The 17,717-nt window shown below is 48.8% G+C and overlaps 1 protein-coding gene across 1 annotated transcript; it reads right to left on the bottom strand.

Annotated features, from left to right (window-relative positions):
• Nucleotides 1-8,800: 8,800 nt before the first annotated feature.
• FAM114A2 (family with sequence similarity 114, member A2) lies at nucleotides 8,801-17,200 on the bottom strand. Its single transcript, XM_010157454.1, has 13 exons — nucleotides 16,991-17,200; nucleotides 16,682-16,781; nucleotides 16,120-16,215; nucleotides 15,736-15,848; nucleotides 14,651-14,785; nucleotides 14,327-14,485; nucleotides 13,596-13,719; nucleotides 12,535-12,614; nucleotides 11,723-11,851; nucleotides 11,380-11,519; nucleotides 10,524-10,596; nucleotides 9,909-9,962; nucleotides 8,801-9,231 (listed from the first exon to the last, which is right to left on the bottom strand). Exons 1-13 carry the CDS (start codon nucleotides 17,198-17,200, stop codon nucleotides 9,130-9,132), a joined length of 1,515 nt encoding a protein of 504 aa, XP_010155756.1. The 3' UTR covers nucleotides 8,801-9,129.
• Between the last annotated feature and the right edge of the window lie 517 nt (nucleotides 17,201-17,717).

Here is a 17,717-nt window from a genome sequence, read left to right on the forward strand (position 1 = left end):
TTGGCTGTTCCCTTCCCCAGAGGAACCGACGGCACCGGGGTCACTGGATGAATAACGAGCATTTCTCTTCGGAGCCTGCAAACACCTTTATTTGGCTGAAAGTGGCCCAGGCCCCCCCCAGCCCGTGCTGCCGTTTGCATCCCCAGCTCCTTGGCGTGCCCAGGGCACACGCTGTCGCTCCAGCACGGAAAGGCTAATCTTGGTCTTCCTCATCACCCTTGTCGCTGCCGCCGACCTGGGGCAGGAGCAAAAAGAAACGGCACAGGACGTGAGGGTGTTCCGTGTCCCATCCCCCGGTACCCCTGAGCACACGGCGCGCCCACAGAGGGGTCTGTAGGTGCAAACCCCCCAGGGCTGGTGTGCGGTGGGGCAGCCGGGCCCCAGCGTGGAGCTGGCGGTGGGGTTACCTCTTCCGAGCCGCTGCTGCTCCTCCGGCCCTCGTCCCCGTCTCCCTGCGGGGGCAAAGAGAGAAGGACAAGCATCACCGGGGACCCCGGCACCACGTTTGCTGCTGGACACAGAGCCTCCCGGCAGAGATGGCTGGTCGCACGGGTAGCTCGAGCCAGGCTTTGCACGCTGGCGCTGCTGCGGAGCCACGTGTGCCCGGAGCCCCCGGAGCCAAGAGCAAGGATTCGGTGCGGTACGGACAGCAGTGCTGTCCACGGCAGCGTCTCACTTGGGATGAAACAGGAGGAAAAGGAGGAAGAACTAACTAGGAATATTGTGGGCAAGGAGAGCTGTCTCCGCGTAAAAGCACACACACGTATTGTGATCTCTAGGCTGTGGATGACATAGCTCCATCTACCAGGGGCTTGGTGTTGCCATGGGTCAGACACGGCTTCCCTTCACAGCCAGGATGTAAATCACTTGGAGCTGGAGATTCCTAACACCCTACAAACCCTGGCTGCTGTCCATGCCTGCCTGTGCCACGGGGGTCGTCACAGGGCTCGGTGGCAACTCACCAAAACCCTCTAGCAAACAGTTCAGCAGCTGATCCAGAGAAAACTCCATCATTCCCCTACCTTTTCTTCTTCCTCCTCCTCCTTGTCCTTCTGTTTTTCTTCCTCAGTTTTTTCCTTCTCTTCTTCCTTCTCTTCTTCCTGCAAGGGGTCCTTCTCCTCCCTCTCCTTATCCTCCCGTCCAAACCCTGCAGCAGGGCACAGAGGGAGGCTCATTGCCCGTGTGCAGCGTCCAGTGCAGGCAACGCCAGCAAGTCCCCCGGGTTCACAGCAAACACTCACATTTCAGGATTGTCGACATTTCAGCGGAGCCAAAGGGGTCAGGGGCACAAACCGTCACACCCACAGCACAGGGAGGACCTGAAGGAGCAACGGGACAGGGGTGTAAGTTGAGCTTTTCAGGGGTGAAAATGCCTCCGTGGACCCTACCATACAGTTTTCTCTTCTCTATGGGAAAAGAGGACCTGTGCAATCCCCAGCCCCCAAAACAGCAGGGAAATGGGTAAAGCAGTTTGTGGCCTCCAGGAAAAAAAAAAAGGACCGGACCTTGCACCCACCCAGGCAGCACCCACTGCCCCCACTGCCCTCTGCCTGGGGAAGCAGCAAGGGGAGAGTGACTGAGTCCAACAGGGAAATCTCAGGGCAGATGTTAAATGCCTTGAACCTGCTGTGAGCAGATGCAAATTGCAGAAATATTTAAAATTCAGTGAGGGTGAATCAATAGGGAGCAGGCGTTGGGGCTCCTAGGAAGCCCCCACGGAATGGAGACCTCCCCCAGGACAGGCTGGTGGCAGGGAGGGAGGCAAGGGGAGAGTGACTGAGTCCAACAGGGAAATCTCAGGGCAGATGTTAAATGCCTTGAACCTGCTGTGAGCAGATGCAAATTGCAGAAATATTTAAAATTCAGTGAGGGTGAATCAATAGGGAGCAGGCGTTGGGGCTCCTAGGAAGCCCCCACGGAATGGAGACCTCCCCCAGGACAGGCTGGTGGCAGGGAGGGAGGGGGGGGGGGGGCGAAGCCGCAAGCAGAAGAGAAGCCGAGAGCAACAGCAAGAAAACTCCAGCGCTGCTGGCATGCATGAGAGGTGGCAGAGGAAAGGAAAAGAAGGAAGACCACTCGCTTTACAAGCAGCAGGACCAGGGTCCACGGCACAGCCACGAAGCAGGGGCTGAGGGAAGGCAGCAGGAGCGAGGAGTGGGGTCCCTCTGCTCATGGGGAAGAGTGGGTCATTCCCCTTTGGCTGCGGGTCATTAGGGAGCAGTTTCTCTTCCAGCCACTGATGGAGGGAAGCTGGACATTAATATTTTCTTTTAATTTTTTTTTTTTTTTTAGCCACAAATGACGTCATCTATTTGGGCTTTTAAAAGAGCTGATTGAAGCCTCTGAGCTGATGAAATTGATTTTGTATTTTCTAGACAGGGATGCAGGAGAGCACTGGGAAGCAGTGGGGTTTGGGGAGAGGCAGGTTGGATGGGGAGGGCAGGAGGGTGGGAACTGGCTGATAAAAGACGTAATCAGTGCAAAGTTAAAATCTAATTAATAATGAACAGTAATCTAATTAATCTCCCTAATTAAGTGCAACTACTAATTGAAAATAATTACATTTTAATCTAAAATCATTTAAAATAATCAAACGTTAACAAAAGAAAAGGCAGCCCCTGGGAAGGTGCAGGAGAAGGTATAGCTGATGCCCTGACCCCAGGTCTTGTGCACCAAAGCTGCTCAGGCATGTGCCCAGCCCCAAACCCTCAGGGGACGCCCCTGCCTGTGCCTTTGCTGCCGGGGGATAAGCAGACAGGACAGGGACAAGGTACCCAGAGGTGGACCACAAGCTTTACACTACAAGATGGGAAATCAGACCAAAGCCCAAGGCAGGGCTGGGAAGGGGCAGTGCTGCCCCAACTCATGCTAAGAAATGCTACCATGGGGGTGTTACAACCCTTTAATTCCCCATTACACCACTACCCCTCTCCCTAGGGACCAACCCCCTTGATTTCCCAGAGATGGGGTGGGCTTTTCCAGCCCAGGACTCTGTCACGGTCCCATCCGGAGGATGCCACCCAGCAGCACCCTGTGCAGCCCCTTCCCTGGGTGGTGGCTCAGATGACGGCTGCCAATGCCCATCTCTTTTTTTTGCCATCCCAGAGCAGCAGATCCAGTTCCGCCTGTTCCTTCTGAGCCTTGCCCTGCTTTTCAGACAGGCAGGTCTCCCTGTCCCAGATGAGCTGGTTCCCTAAAGCCTGGGCAGGCAAACCAGCAAACCCCAGCGACCAGCTCTGTGGTGCCCACTGACAAGCCGCCGTAGTTGTCCGCGGCTGAGCAAAGCGCACGGCGCACGCGGGTCAGACCTCTGGCCAACCACGCAAACCTCATACCCCACCGGGTGCGACAGCCCGGACGGCCTTTCCCCCGGCCACACCGGGCTTACAGGTCACAGTGTGTGTGCCTGCTCCCATCTCACCCAGAGGTCTGGAGTCCTTACCACGGGGCTGAAGCTCCATGTCCAGTTCCTATCCCCCGGACGACATGGAATGAGAGCCACCCCAGGGATGCTCCTGCTGCACCCTCACCCTGCCCTCCTGCTCTGCTCCTCCAGCCCGTCAAATCGATAAGCAGCTCTGTACATCGCCTCGGCGACACGAGGGAGATGGGAAAGTGCCTTACCTGGAGCTGAAAAAGGCAAGTGGCCTCCCCGACGCCTGGCTGGCAGCTGCAAGGGATCTGGGTATTTGAGCATCGCGGTCTCCTCCCCAGTCCCACTTTTGGAGCAGAAAAACTGGCTCTGCCACCCGCCATGGGCAGCACATGACACCGGGAACATGACCAGTCCCATTCATTCCTGGAAGAGACTCACAGACGTTGCCTCCAGTGCGGGCAGGAGCAGGCAGACCTCCTGACCCTGTGCAAGCAAGCCAGGGCACATCTGGAGGCTGCAGACACCCGTGGGCACCAGCCCTGCGATGAGGGAGAGCACTGGGACTCTAGGAATGCGCTATGGTCAGGATCCTGTCTCAAGCAGAGAAGAGGGGATTTGGGGGTGTCCCTGAAACCACTGTGGGAAGAACCTCCAGCGAGTCCTTGCTCCCCTCTTGGTGGGAAGCACCAGGCTGCCCCAGGAGGTCCCGGCGAGGCCAGCGCAGGCGGTGCTCAGCACTCCCAGCTCCCGCTGATGCTTGTCCTTGCTGCTGGCTTTCACTCCAACATATCATTAAACAAATACTGTCAGCAGAGAGCAGTTACCAGCAGGTCTAAACACTTGCATAATGTGCTTCCCCTCTAATGCAATGCCCTCATTTCTAATAGCACCAATATGGGATAATAACAGTAACAATAATGTCAAGAAGGCCTTGTGTACCTGAAAGCTAATTTGTTTTCTCCACCTCATAAAAGGCATTACCTCTCCCGTAAGATTTGCCCCATTTAAAGCCTTCAGCTCTACAACAAAGTTGCTCCCACAGTCATTTTACTTTAATTTACAGTAATTGCAGCAGGCATGGGTCCCCCTCCCACCGCGTGAGACTAACCCTGGGTAACTCGTGCAGGGAGCAGGCAGCCGTACAGAAATTACTCATCCCAAAAACCTGGCCATGTCTGCCCCAGTCTGTCCTCCCCTGAGGCCTGCAGTATCCCCAAATGCAGAGCAAGCGTCCTCTCGGCAGGTTTAGATCAGAAAAAAGGGATGGGTTTTAATGCCAAGGGGGGGATAACGCCTGGAGCAGCTCATCAAAGCCAGTGGCAGGGTCCCTGTTGCTGCCAGTTTTACAGCCGGTAGCAGGGGTGCTTTCCCGCAGAGATGCTTCAGCTCACGCACAACCCATTCAGAGAACTCCCAGCGCCCAGGCTTGGGTTAAACAAGGGCAGCAATCCCCCCTGTCCCGTGCAACACAGCCGGGGAACGGGGCGGGAGCTTGGTGGGGCTGTGCCCAGGGAGCATGGCATGGGACCCTGAACAGATCCGGGGGGGCTGCTTGGGGTCAGGGCTGGCTGGCATCCAACCCCACCCCTCTGAGCAGCTTCTGCTGCCTGAGGAGGATCCTCCCTTACAAACACCATGCTCGACCTTGGTTTTAAGCGGTGACATCACTGCTCGCTCCCCGCCAGCCCCAGATGGGCTCTGGGTACCCTGATGCGAGGGACCTAAGCCTGCAGCATCCCCCGGTCAGAGCTGCCCAGGGGACAGCCCTGCCATCGCTCCCTGGGCAGAGGGACACGGAGCATCGCGGAAGGGAACTGGCTCTAGGGACACCCCAACCATCGGGGCAGGCTGCAGCCAGCAGCACCCTACAGCACGGGAGGGGTGCTGCCACCCGGCAGGACAAGAGAAGGTGGCAGCCACCTCTAGTCCCCAGCCCAGGAACCGTGCGGGCTCTGCTCTCACCCGGCAGCTGCCCCTGAAGGAAGGAAGCACCTGCCCAACCCCTGAAACACCAGCCCGTGGCCACCTCCCCAGCGCAGAGCTGCGAGGGACTAGCGAAACTCCCAGAAAACATTAATTAGCGCGGTACTGGGCGTTTACATCCCCCATTTGTGTGACAAGGAGCCTCTGGCTACAGCAGACCAATCTCTGCTTAAATGACATCGTCGTGGGCTGCTGTTTACGTAGGATCCAGCCTGCACACCCAGGAAGGAAATGCCAGCGCTCTCCTCCCCCTCCTGCCATCTCTCCCCTTCCTGCCTCTGAGTCAGTGTGGCGGGTGACCTGGGACAGCTGTCCCCTTGCTCCGGGCCACCAGTGGCAACAGAGCTGCTGCTCCTTCCCAACGAGGACAACAGCTCATCCCGCCCGTGTCACAGGTTTTGCTGCCACTGAACGTGCGTGTTTTAATGATGAAAACCGAGTTCCTGGGGAGCCGGTTGGGCGAGGGCTGGGAGCAAGGCCGAAGCCCAGCGGGAGGGCTGAGCCTTTTTTATGTTTCAGCCTTTCCACAGCAGCTGCCGGGAACCAGCTTTTACAGCTGCAAGTAACAGAACCTCTCCCAAGGAAAGAAAATAATTGTGGAAGGCTTTTCCCCCCGGCTTCAAGTCACTGCCAGCATCTCAGCGAACTCTCCTCTGTTCTCAGCCACCGCTCACCTTCCCAAGCGCTCCCAGAAATCTCAGATGCCTGCCAACTCTCATTAGGTTCACGCGCAAGGCAAGGCCGAGCGGTAAGACCTCCAGACAGCTGGATGCCGAATTCTGATGAATCCTTTGGGTAGAAAGATTTCAGCAAGTGTGGAACTGTTTTTCTTGGCAGTTGTGCTGGTTTTGGCTGGGACAGAGTTAACTTTCTTCACAGAAGATAACAGGAGGCTGCGTTTTTGATTTGTGCTAAGAAGGTTGATAATACAGTTTAGTATGAGGCTGTTTTGGCTTTGTGCTGAGAACAACAGTGCCAGTACACTCTTGGGCTTAGTTATTGCCAGGCAATGTTTATACTAAGCCAAGGACTTAGGTTTCTCATACTGCACCTGTGCTCCAGAAGCGGGGAGGAGACACAGCCAGGACAGCTGACCCAAACTGGCCAAAGGGCTGTTTGTGCCATAAAACATGCTCCGTGTATATGGGTACAAATTGAAAGCAGGGAGGTTTAGATTAGATATCAGGAAGAAATTCTTCCCAGAGGGTGGTGAGGCACTGGGACAGGTTGCCCAGAGAAGCTGTGGATGCCCCATCCCTGGAAGTGTCCAAGGCCAGGCTGGATGAGGCTTGGAGCAACCTGGGCTAGTGCAAGGTGTCCCTGCCCATGGCAGGGGGGTGGGAACTGGATGATCTTTAAGGTCCCTTCCAACCCAAACCATTCTGTGATTCTATGATAAGTTGGGGGGAGTTGACTGGGGGCTCTCACTGCTCGGGGAGTGGCTGCGCATCGGTCAGCGGGTGGTAAGCGGCTGTATCACTTGGGGTTTTTTCACTGCTGTTTTCCTTTTCACTACCTAGTATTCTAATTAGTAGTAGTATCATTATTGTGTTTCTTTTCAATTATTAAAGTGTTCTTATCTCAACCCACAAATTTTCTTACCTTTTCCTCCAATTCTGCCCCCCATCACACCGGGGGTGGGGGGAGGTGAGCGAATGGCTGCCGGGGTGAGCGAAGGGCTGCGCGGTGCTTAGCTGCTGGCTGGGGTTACACCCCGACGGCGCTCTATTGCAGTCCTTGCACTGGCACACAAGGGAAGGTGGTGCACGGCTGATTATTGGCTGCTGTAACAAAATCCAGGTAGGCACATGACTGAAGGAATTACTGTCTGCATCTTCAAAGAAAAAAAATCACCTCATTTCCTTTAATTATTAAACTACTCTGCACTAAAGCACTGCAGGTCAGTAGAATTTATCTCCAAGAAAAGCAGCTGCTGATTCATAAAACCCCGTTATCGTTATTTCTTCTCTTCTGACATTTCTGTAAATTTGGGCTTTGAGGCAGGAGCAAAGCTGCCATTTCACTCTGATGCGGGAACTGGGAGCTCGGCCGTGGAAGCTCCCACAGCTTCAGAGCCCTCTTTCTTTCCTACGAGCCGCTACCCTGCCATGAGAAAAGCCCCATCTGTCCCGGCCCCAGAGCAGCACCCAGCCCTGCCCCACAAACCACTCAGGGCTGAGAAGAAAAAAACCCTACAGTCCTTCCTTCTCCTTTCAGTCGTGCCCACTGCTGTCTCGATAGCTCTTAACTGAAAAGGCTGTCAAAACTAATCCTGCCTTTAATAATGCTATCAATGAAAGAAAGAAAAAAAGGGGTTTATTGTAGTGCAGATTTTTTACCCCAGACACACTCATCTAAAGTCCAGTTTTCTTTAAGATGAAAAAAAAAAAGTCTCTCCCTTCAGAGATCTGATAACCTAACCCAGACTAAGGCAAGGCTTTTCCATATATACAGTAAAGCAGAGGAGCATTAGCCAAAAGGCAAAACCCCACTTTACTCCACAAACAGAGCAGAGGAATGTCAAGTCTGGGATACGGCAGAAATGTGCAAGACCTGCTAAAACCCAGAGGTTCTTCATATTTGGACGTCCCTGGTACCAATGAGCAAGTGCCGCCTGTTCACCTCTGGTTCGCTATTCTGGACTTCCTGAAGTTCCATTTTAGCTGGGCATTCCTCCTCTTGTGATTCCAACAGAGGCTGCTCCCTCCCAACGGGCAGGCTCAAAAGACAGGAATTGCAAAAAAGGAACAAAGCAGGGAACTTTCACCGCACAAAGAAACAGACACCATATGTGGAACAGCTTCTGAGACAAATTAGGACTCCCGCTAACAGAACCAAATTGCTTCCTATCCCCCTGCTTCAATATACCTTCCAAGAAGAAGGAGCATTGCATTGGTGTTTCTACACAGAAACAGGAAAAAAGCAGTACCTCCGTTTGTGAAGAGTCTGTGGCTGACGTGTCAAGCTGCACTGAAAAAGAGGAGTCCTCCTGCTAAATTCTCTCATTAAATCGCCCAAACACAAATCAGTCCCTTTTAGCCAGTTCTCATTTATTGCTATAAAGCAAAGTCCCCACATTCTTAGGGCCAGATCAGCATTTTCCCAGTTCGTGCTGAAGCAAGCACTCTGCGAGAGAATGAGAAACAGCACCCTAATGAGAGTGTCCGTCCCACATCCCTGAGTCGTTAGCAGACGTCTTCAGGAAGCTGGGCCTTCTCTGCCGCAACAACAGCCTGATACGGAATCCTCTCTGCTCTCCTCTTTCCAGCCCAGGAACTGCAAGGTTCATAATCACACACATTTGCCTTTTCTTGCCCCTTGTACCCGACATTCACTTTCAACACCAACGCTGAGCTATCAGGAACCTAATTACGTCTCTCGGACTTAAAATCGCACCATGATTTTAGCTAACTAGCGAGCTGCTACTCTTTCTTTTCTCCGGCATTGTCTTCACAGTCCAGAGAGCTTCTCCAAAGAGCTTGTTAACACATACAGCAGAGGGATTTCAGTGAAAAGGTACGGGCAGTCCGTGAAAACAGGGAAGCAATCGGCACTTTGAGTCTGTCACGTTGCCCACCAGCCTGGACTATGCTAATCACACCTCTCACCGTGCTGTAACAGCTGTCAGTGCCAGACTGCGTTTAATCACCCTTGTTGCAGCAGCAGCGATCAGAGTTAATCTTTTTCCCTTTAATAACAGCCATTACATCATTCTCCAGCATGGAAACTACGAAGTGGGAAGGTCAGAAAGTTCTTAATTAGGAGGATTTTTATTGCTGTGATAGTTCCGTTCTCGCCTCAAGAAGAGAGATCTGCAGTACAGGCAGCAAGAGCTGGAAGGCATCTTGGATGTATGAAGCACTGTTTGAAGCCTAGGAAAACAAAAATCAAAATACACACATGAATAATCATGCTACCCATCAGCTTTCGTAACCACATTTCAAACAGCATTGATTAATGCACATAAACAGCAGCCTAGCGCTTGCTGGATTTTTAAGACTTCATTCTAGAAATCGATTTAATATTAAGTTTTTGAGGTGCTTTATGCCACTAGGCAAAAAAGCAACTGGCTCAAAACCCACCAAACAAGATCAGATGTTTTTAAGAAGAGATGAGAAGGACTTATTTCCAAGCGAAGGATAAGCACGCCGTGGCAGGAAGGAAGAACACACCGACAGGAGACAGCCGTGTCCTACCACACCTGAGCACCGACTTAACAGCTGGGAAGTGCTGGGACTCTTCATGAGCTCGTCTAAGGTTTGACTTGGGATATTAAGTTCTAGAAATCCACACTGCTGCATTTAGTATGTCTTCTGACTCATCAAAACTGCCAGCTGAGACGACGCAAGGCTGGCTTTTCACTAACTCGCTCCTCCCGCACGCAAATCTAACGATGTTTATTAAACCTTTTAAGTTATTAGATAGGTAAGCAGAATCCTGGACCACGGGTTAGACGACTTGGCATGCCTAAGGATACTGAAATGGAAAAAGCCCCAGCATATCTATTTTTAAAGTATTAGCTAAAAGTTTTAAATTTAGCATAACTGACCTCCAAAAACACTCCAGTGATTAAGGGATTAAGCACATCTGCTTTCTCTTTGACCTGCAGAGATCAGACATGTATTATCCTGATTGAAAATTTGATCACATTTCTTTAAGCAAGATAAAACCAAACCCTCAGTAAGTTTAAAATCACCACAGCTCCCTTGGCTACGGGAAAGCTAAGGACCTGTCACGTGGCATGCAGGTAAGAATGAAGTCACCCACACAGGCCCAGCACACTGGTATGTGAACATGTCACATCGTCAGATGAACTGTGGACAACTGGAGAATTCAGAGACAATGCCACTGTCTTCAACAAAACCCGAGCGTTCTGGGAAATCCACAGCGGGGTCACAAACTTCATTTTCTTCCGCCTCCTTAGCACTCTCAGCCCCAACTCCCACCCGCACCCTGTGCCAGGCTGAATGTAGCAGGAGGGATTCAAACCTCCGCATCCGTTCAGCTGGCTCCGTGCGGGCAACACTGAGCTAGAAGACCAGTTCACGGGGAAAAGGCTGCCTATGGAAATAGGCAGACACAAAACCCACTTTGTGGTGAGGATCCCCAGGCTGTAATCAACTGACCACATCTCGCTCCTAAGAATCTGCGGTGTAACTCTTACCCCTGCAGTCGTTAAGCAGGTAGTGAACTCTTTGGAGAAAGCTGACAGTTCTTTACACAGCATAATCGTCAATCTGGGGAAGAAAAGTGGGAAAACCATGTAGTCTACAAAGAATAACTTTCTTTTAGCATTCCTCTGTAACACAAACACCTTGTTTTCATGTACATAAAGCTAAATTAGACCAAAATTGATATACAACATCTAAACAGTGTATGAAGGTGCAGAATTTCACCAACTAAATTAAGGAGGGGGCGAAAGTGTGAAAATAAATAATTAAGCCTAAGGATCCGAAATGGCATTCCAAGGACAGACACAACAGCTCTAGAAGGAACAGTACTAGCTCGCTTTTTTTACTGAAAAGTGCCATTTTCTGAATTAGAAAGTACTGCATATTTCATACATTTGCCAAGTATCTCCTGACATAAAAGAAAAATCTCCTCATGTCATGCATTATTGGTAAGATAAGTCTACTAATTAGTGCAGTAATTTCACAGCATCACGTACCTAACATACTGAATGATTAACAAAGAGGTAATTAACAATCACTTTTATACAACTGCTTTGTCGTATTTTAAATGTCTATCTGCTAACTAGCACAAGCTTAGGGCCAATATTCTTCTTGGCTGTATGGAAGTTTTTAGGTAGGGTTTCCACCTCCTTATGAAGAAATGTCAGTAAGCTGGAAAAACAGGGAGACCGTTGGATTCTGCTGGAGGGTCGTGATGCCACCCACTGCCACTTCGAACACATCAGCAACATCCAAGAGCCTTGCAGCCCATGGATTTGCGACGTACTACCGGACACTTTTCACTTGGTATTAATTATGTGCTACACATCTACCAAGAGATGAACTCACTGTGAAAGGGACTTGGCTCTGTCTGTGGCCGTCACCTCTTGTTTCTGACCCCGTAGAAACAAAGCTGCAGTTTTGTGAAACGTTTCAATGGAACACGCTGTCAGTTCAGCCAGACTTCTTATGGCAAACGCATGAATATCCTGCAAGAGTTCAAGAGACCCCCCATGCCAGAGCAGCTTTTATTAGTTAAAACAAGTGAATCACACAACATACTATCACTACGCTGCCCTTTCAGACCTCAGAATCTGCATAGAAATACAAACCCCTGAACTCTGGGAATCACAGCTCTAACTTAGCAGCCAGATAAACACTCTGAGGTTCGATATTATCTTCCCTCAGTTACCTCTACTGATCTTTTAGCACCATGGTCCCCATCACTGGATTCTACTTCTTGGTATTCCTCACTCTCTTCTTCTTCTTTAGGAAGACTACTGTTGAATCGTGCTATCCATTCATGAGCAGATGTCCTCACCTGTATGAAGATGTGCCAGAGTATTTAATGACTGGAATAAAGCCCCCCCTCACACCCCAAAACATGGAGTATTGGATCTCTCTAGAGGAAGGAAACAGCTGCAACTCCTGAGCTAGTGAAAAGAACCAGGACAAATGATCCCAGTGCCTTCAGGGCTCTGTAGTTGGCTGCACTGATGTAGCTGACGGCAGCCATTTCTCTAGCACCAGTCCTGGGGTTCACCAGCAATACCAGCACTAACAGAGGCGCTTGAGAAACACGTCTGCAGAATGCTGCTGCCACTTGGTGGATCTGCAGGGTAGTGAAATGAAGGCAAGAAAAGTGATCCTTCCTCATACCAACTGAACATAAACCAGCTGCTTTGTACCAAGAGGTGGGCTTCAGTTCATGACCGTAGGTTGATTTCACCGTAGCAGCTGAAGGTTTACTGCTCCCAGTTATCTTTGCCACCACTTATTACTGCCCAGTGACAGAGCAAAAACCCACTGGTGTCTTCTGACTCAGAGCCAAAGGCATGACAGAACAGGACTTTGCCCCATAAAGTCAAACGCCCATCTCTTTTGTCTACAATTGCCAAAGGATCTAACACATGGCTTGTTTTCATGCATCTGCTATTTTCACAACCAAAGTTGCAGGTGCTGTGAGGAATCTCTCCAGCTTTCAGAAGGTGGGGAATAACTCACCATGAACAGTTTGTCCGGCTTTGAGGAGACACACAACTCTGAAAACAACTCTCTTACTTCTTTTGTGAACTCCTCATCTCCTAAAGGACAGGAAAGGTTAGAGAATCCACACAAAGGACAGATAGCGGAATACGCACTTCAGCGCACAACTAGTTCTGCACAAGTCTCTCAACCGTTTCCTTTACTTCTCTTTGAATCACCATCTCGGGCAAGAATGCATCAAACCTGGCCTTTTTAAATACAGTTTGTAAGGTAAGTTCTGAAAAGGTGGAGACACCAGTGTCAGAAGGTTGCTTTTGCTTGCTCAAGTCTGGTTTGTAGCTAAGTTAATCCCTTTCTTTTTTACAGGCAGCACTTTATAACGCACTAACTGGCGCATCACCTTGGAGAGTCTGAAATATCATTAAAGCCCCTGGTTCTCCTATGATATACGGCAGGGCACACGTTAACAGCAGGGGGAAGGCTGGCAGATCCATCATATGCAAATACAAAAGATACATTAAATATTAAATGATAGCAAGTGCAGGTGTGTAAGCCCTCCCTGATGAGCCGTTTAGGCAAAAGCAATGCAAGAAATTTACATTTAAACCTGCATAATCCTCAAGTATCAGATGGCTCTTGTGTGTGGAGGCACCTCCGAGTCTTTTGGCCTGTGTGGCTAACACTCATTTGAAAAATACATAAAAGGGCTTTTTGCTTCCCCACGGGTTGGACAACTCTATTCGCAGTCTGCCTCACAGCCAGGGAAGCCCAGCACCTCTTTGAATTTTCATCTTGGCTCAAGGTCGCTTGTATGAACTGCCCAGGAGTCACGCAACTCTAATCCTGCTCTGGCAAGAAATCGTTCCTGCTACAGCATTAATGCACAGCAGCTTTCCAGAGATAAAGGGTATTGCTACCTGTCATGCTCCTGGCCACAGACAGCTTTCGGATTAAGCATCCAGCTAAAGAATAACTTAACTTTGGCACCGTGCCCACTGCCAGTGATCAGGGCTGGTTGGTTCTACACAGAAAATTTCATTGAGAACCAGCTTTGCTCCCAGAACTTGGGGCTCTCTTACCCTTCTTTTCTTCCTCTTCATCTTCAAAGAACTCCGGTAAAGAAAATGCTTCTTTGAGTTGTTCCATTTCCTCCTTCAGTGTGTCCAACTCTTCTCCAGAGAGGGCATTTAGAACCGATTTCACCTATTAGGGGCAGCACAGCCAAAGAGAGAACCATAAATCTAACAAGGAAAAGTAAGAGGGTGGAAGATGCAGCACTGGTTTACACTGCATGTGAAAACATGACAGACTGATGTTAACGAGAAAGTGGTATTTTCCTACAGGAGGAAAGTAAGAAAACCCCTATTTGTGAAGCCTCATTAGGTAATAATGGATTCTTAAGGCATTATTCAAATTTCTTTAATTAAAAACCATGAATGACTTCTGCAATTGCATGCTGCTCTGCCCTCCTCCCTGCCCCAAGACAGAGAGGACAATCTCTGCTGTGCTTACCAAGCAGCAAACAAGTGTGTATGAGGAGAGAGTAACTTGTGAGAAGTTGCTGAAGACACAGAGGAACTGAGGTTAGTTGGGTAAAGGGAACGGCTTTAGGAGCTGAGGACAGGACACAACATTCCCAAGGAAAATACCAGATCGTAATGCTGGGGTCAAAGTGAAGTTGTGTAATCAATCATTCTATAGCAAGTTCTGAGCGCTTGATTTTACATGAATATACATATATTCCTCTTTTTTTTTTTTTTTCCTGCTCAGCTGAATTCAAAATAGAAGGCAAATTGCTCAAGGCCATTACCTTTGATTCACTCTCTCTGGAAAGCATCTCTAAGGCCTCCAGATGCGAAAGACCCTGAAACTCATCAAACAGTAACCCATAATGGGCTTTCTTCTCCGTAGCCATGGTAACCTCAGTAGCTGTCTGCTGCTCTTCCTTCTCCTTTGCCTCTCGTAAGACCTGAAAAAGAAAAGCAGAGGACTCAGGTCAGTGCCAGAAGATAGAGAATAAGGGAGGAGAAGGCTTTTGGTTCAATAGTAAAAACGGTTGCTTAATGACAGGGCTGCAAAAGATGGGAAAAGAAATTAGAAAAACCAAGGAGGAGCTGATATGGAACTGCCATACCTGAGATAATGTAGAGTTTCTGTTCATTAGGCCCTTTGTTTTTTTGAATCCAGGGTCCCCCTCAGCTATTACATCCATTGTCTTTTTCCCAATGAATTCCAAGGCATCCAGACCTCCAGTAATAACACTTTTTCCCTAGGAATCAGATTTGGATAGAGACAATGCATAAAACACTGCATAAAATAAGGCTGCACAATTGAAGAAATTGAATTGGGGTTTTTTATCTGCAGTGTCATTGCAGACACTCACATAAAAGCCAAATTGGTCCTTGTCACCCTAAAATTCAACCCTAATCACCACAGAGAGAGTAGAAGGCTATGGAAAGAGCCACAATACACTATCATCCAACAGTTTAACACATCAGACAGCTGCAGCAATCTGATGGGAAATACATTTTTATTCTGTGAACAAGCTGGTTCTCAGCCCATTAAAGTATTTAAGTATTTCATTCTCATCCCTCCGACCAGAAGACACTAGACCAGTGAGTTTTGGTTGCTAACTCTTGTTCAAGCTTTAAAAGCAGAAGCAAGCTTTCCATGTGCAGCTCTTTCAGATTCACGGGCAAATTGACAAGACAGTGGATCACAAAAGCACAGTTTCTAAGGGTAATGGGTTCCTTTGAAGTGCATTTCTCATGGTCACAGGAGCAAGCTGATTTCCAAGCAATTTAGGCTAGTTTCACAGAAGTTTTTGAAGAGGAGAATGGATTTCATCTCTAGACAGTTCTGTGGAAATCAGTGGAAATATTCCAGGAATGAGTCTGACCCTGCATTTACCTGAACACTCTAAAGGAAGGGAGCAGAGACAGCAGAGTACAGTGGTAACATGCTCGGGAATGCACCCACCACACAGACCACCATTAGGGTTTTTTTTTGTTATGTATCAACATTTAATACAGAACTATCAAAAGCCAAGACAACCCACACATTGTCAGTTAGAAGAATGCACAGGATAAAGATCGTCTGAAGGATGAAACAGTTTCTCATCATTCATCCCACAAAAGTCAAAATTAAAAGTTCCCTCTTACGATGTTTCAGATGAAAGGCAAAACCCCCAACACTCTCCTGCATTCCCAACTCACTCACTGTGCTTTGGACAGCAGTAGAGATGGTTGATAAAACTCCAAGAGCCCCAGCAATAGGAAAGGAATTTCCATCATCAACTGCATCTGTGCTGCCAGCACCAGGATTCTCGCTTCCTGCATTAGAAGGCAGACAATTAACTTCCTCACTCCCCAAAAAAGATCCTGTCAGCTGCAGAGTGGAGAAAATTAATAAACACCGAGAGTCAGCCAGGAGCAGGTCTAGAATTGGGATTATTTTCCTACCTAACAGAAGGAAGCAATAAAGTATTATTTTAGCACACATCTCTGCCTCAATATGGAAGATGCAGGGTAAGGGGAGGCTAGTTTAGGGGTGATTATGTTATGAGAAACATTTCTATGCTGTTCTTAGACAGTAAAAACTGACCTCTTGCAGCATCTCTAGTCTCCGAAGAGATTTCAGTAGGACTGGGGATCCCAAGGGTTGTTTCTGCTTTTTCTATGACAGTTGAAATACCTTGACCTAGAGAAGACAGAATTATTACTTTAACCATGAGATACGAGAGAAATCAGGACAGAAACAGGGTTAGGGCTGCATATTGATTTTTATCATTCCAGGTTCCTGTTGTTCAAGACAGTTCACCCAGCACTAAAAGCTGTAACTATCCAGCTTGCTTACCAATGTAACCAACACAGGTTTCATCTCAGCTTTTAAACCAAGTTGTAAATACCAGCTGAATACCAGTTTAAAATACCAGCTGAAAATTATGCAAATACCTTCAAAACTTGCATGTGGGCTGTGCATGTTGCATTAATCTCACTGTACCTTTTGGTACCAGTTTTCCCCCTTACTTGAACAATTCTCTTGACATTTTTCCAACAATTGTTTCTATTACAGAAATCCCCTTTCCTAGAAACAAGCCCAAAAGCACTAGCTTGAGCCATTAAACATGGTTAAAATATTTACCAAGTATCAGAAGAAGCCTTACCTACAGTAGCTACAGTAGCAGACGCAGTTGACAGAAGAGATTTCCCCCAGCTTCCCCAGTACCCCCATCCTGTCTGAACTGCAGCAGGAGAATCTGAGACCTTTAATGAAGGAAACCAGAAGAGAGTGATGCAGGCATCATGGTGAGAAGAGGAACACAAGCAGTTTGTGATGTGTAACTTCTGTGCAGCCTCTTTTTTTCAGATCAACAGCAACGTGAGTTTTCAGAAAAGGAGTGAGGCTCAATTCTTTTGTGCTCGAAGCCATGAAACGTAGAGTCACGTTATTCAGAGTTAGCACAGGAACATACCTTGAGGGTTTCAGCTGCGGGCTTCTCTGTGGCAGCAGGCTGGCTTGGGGGTTTGGGCTCCGGTCTTTTCCGAGTCATAGGCACAGGTTCAAGCTCTCTCTCTCCCTCTTCATTGCTCTCAGGACAGCCAAGTTCCTCTGTTTTCGGTTCGTTTACATCTTTGTAAGATGTTTCTTCTTTCAGATTTTCACCGCTGTCTTTCTCAGACATGACTGCAACATCCACAGAAAGCAAAGCAGATAAAGTAATCACTCCCTTGTACACTCTGACATTAGTTCAATAGCATCACATTTGTGTTTTAAATAATTTAAGACAACAAAGACAGAAATCCCTTCATGTTGCCACGCATACCCGCACAAACAGATGATGTTTTTACGGCAGTGTGTACACCCAGTCACATCCGACCAGAAGAAATGTCACACTTGGAAGTTTAAAGTCCCACAGAAACATGCGGGTTTATCTAACGGGCACGCCCTCTCCGCAGGGGAGAAAAAGTTTGCTAGCTCTGAAAAGCAAATGAAAGGTACAGCAGATCTTGAGGTAATTAAATCCATGACTTGCTTCACCAAAATACAGCAAAAACAAACTGCTTGGGACGGCTGCTTTGAAGGGTGTTGTGTACGAACAGGGGTGGCTGTCAGAGTGCTGGGCAGGCAGCCAGGTAGCGACTGGTTTGCTTCTGTTCTTAGGGCTGGGATTGCCGGGACATTAAACCACTCAGAACCGG

The sequence above is a fragment of the Eurypyga helias genome, unplaced genomic scaffold (genome assembly GCF_000690775.1).
Source record: "Eurypyga helias isolate BGI_N326 unplaced genomic scaffold, ASM69077v1 scaffold8768, whole genome shotgun sequence".
Taxonomy (NCBI): domain Eukaryota; kingdom Metazoa; phylum Chordata; class Aves; order Eurypygiformes; family Eurypygidae; genus Eurypyga; species Eurypyga helias.

Excerpts from the sequence above, each read along its gene's own strand:
- FAM114A2 (XM_010157454.1), bottom strand. The coding sequence starts at position 17,200 with ATGTCTGAGAAAGACAGCGGTGAAAATCTGAAAGAAGAAACATCTTAC. Across the intron at positions 16,216-16,681 it reads TGCTACTGTAGCTACTGTAG|GTCAAGGTATTTCAACTGTC; the intron begins GTAAGGCTTCTT and ends TGTCTTCTCTAG. Across the intron at positions 9,232-9,908 it reads TCACTGGAGTGTTTTTGGAG|GCTTCAAACAGTGCTTCATA; the intron begins GTCAGTTATGCT and ends TTGTTTTCCTAG.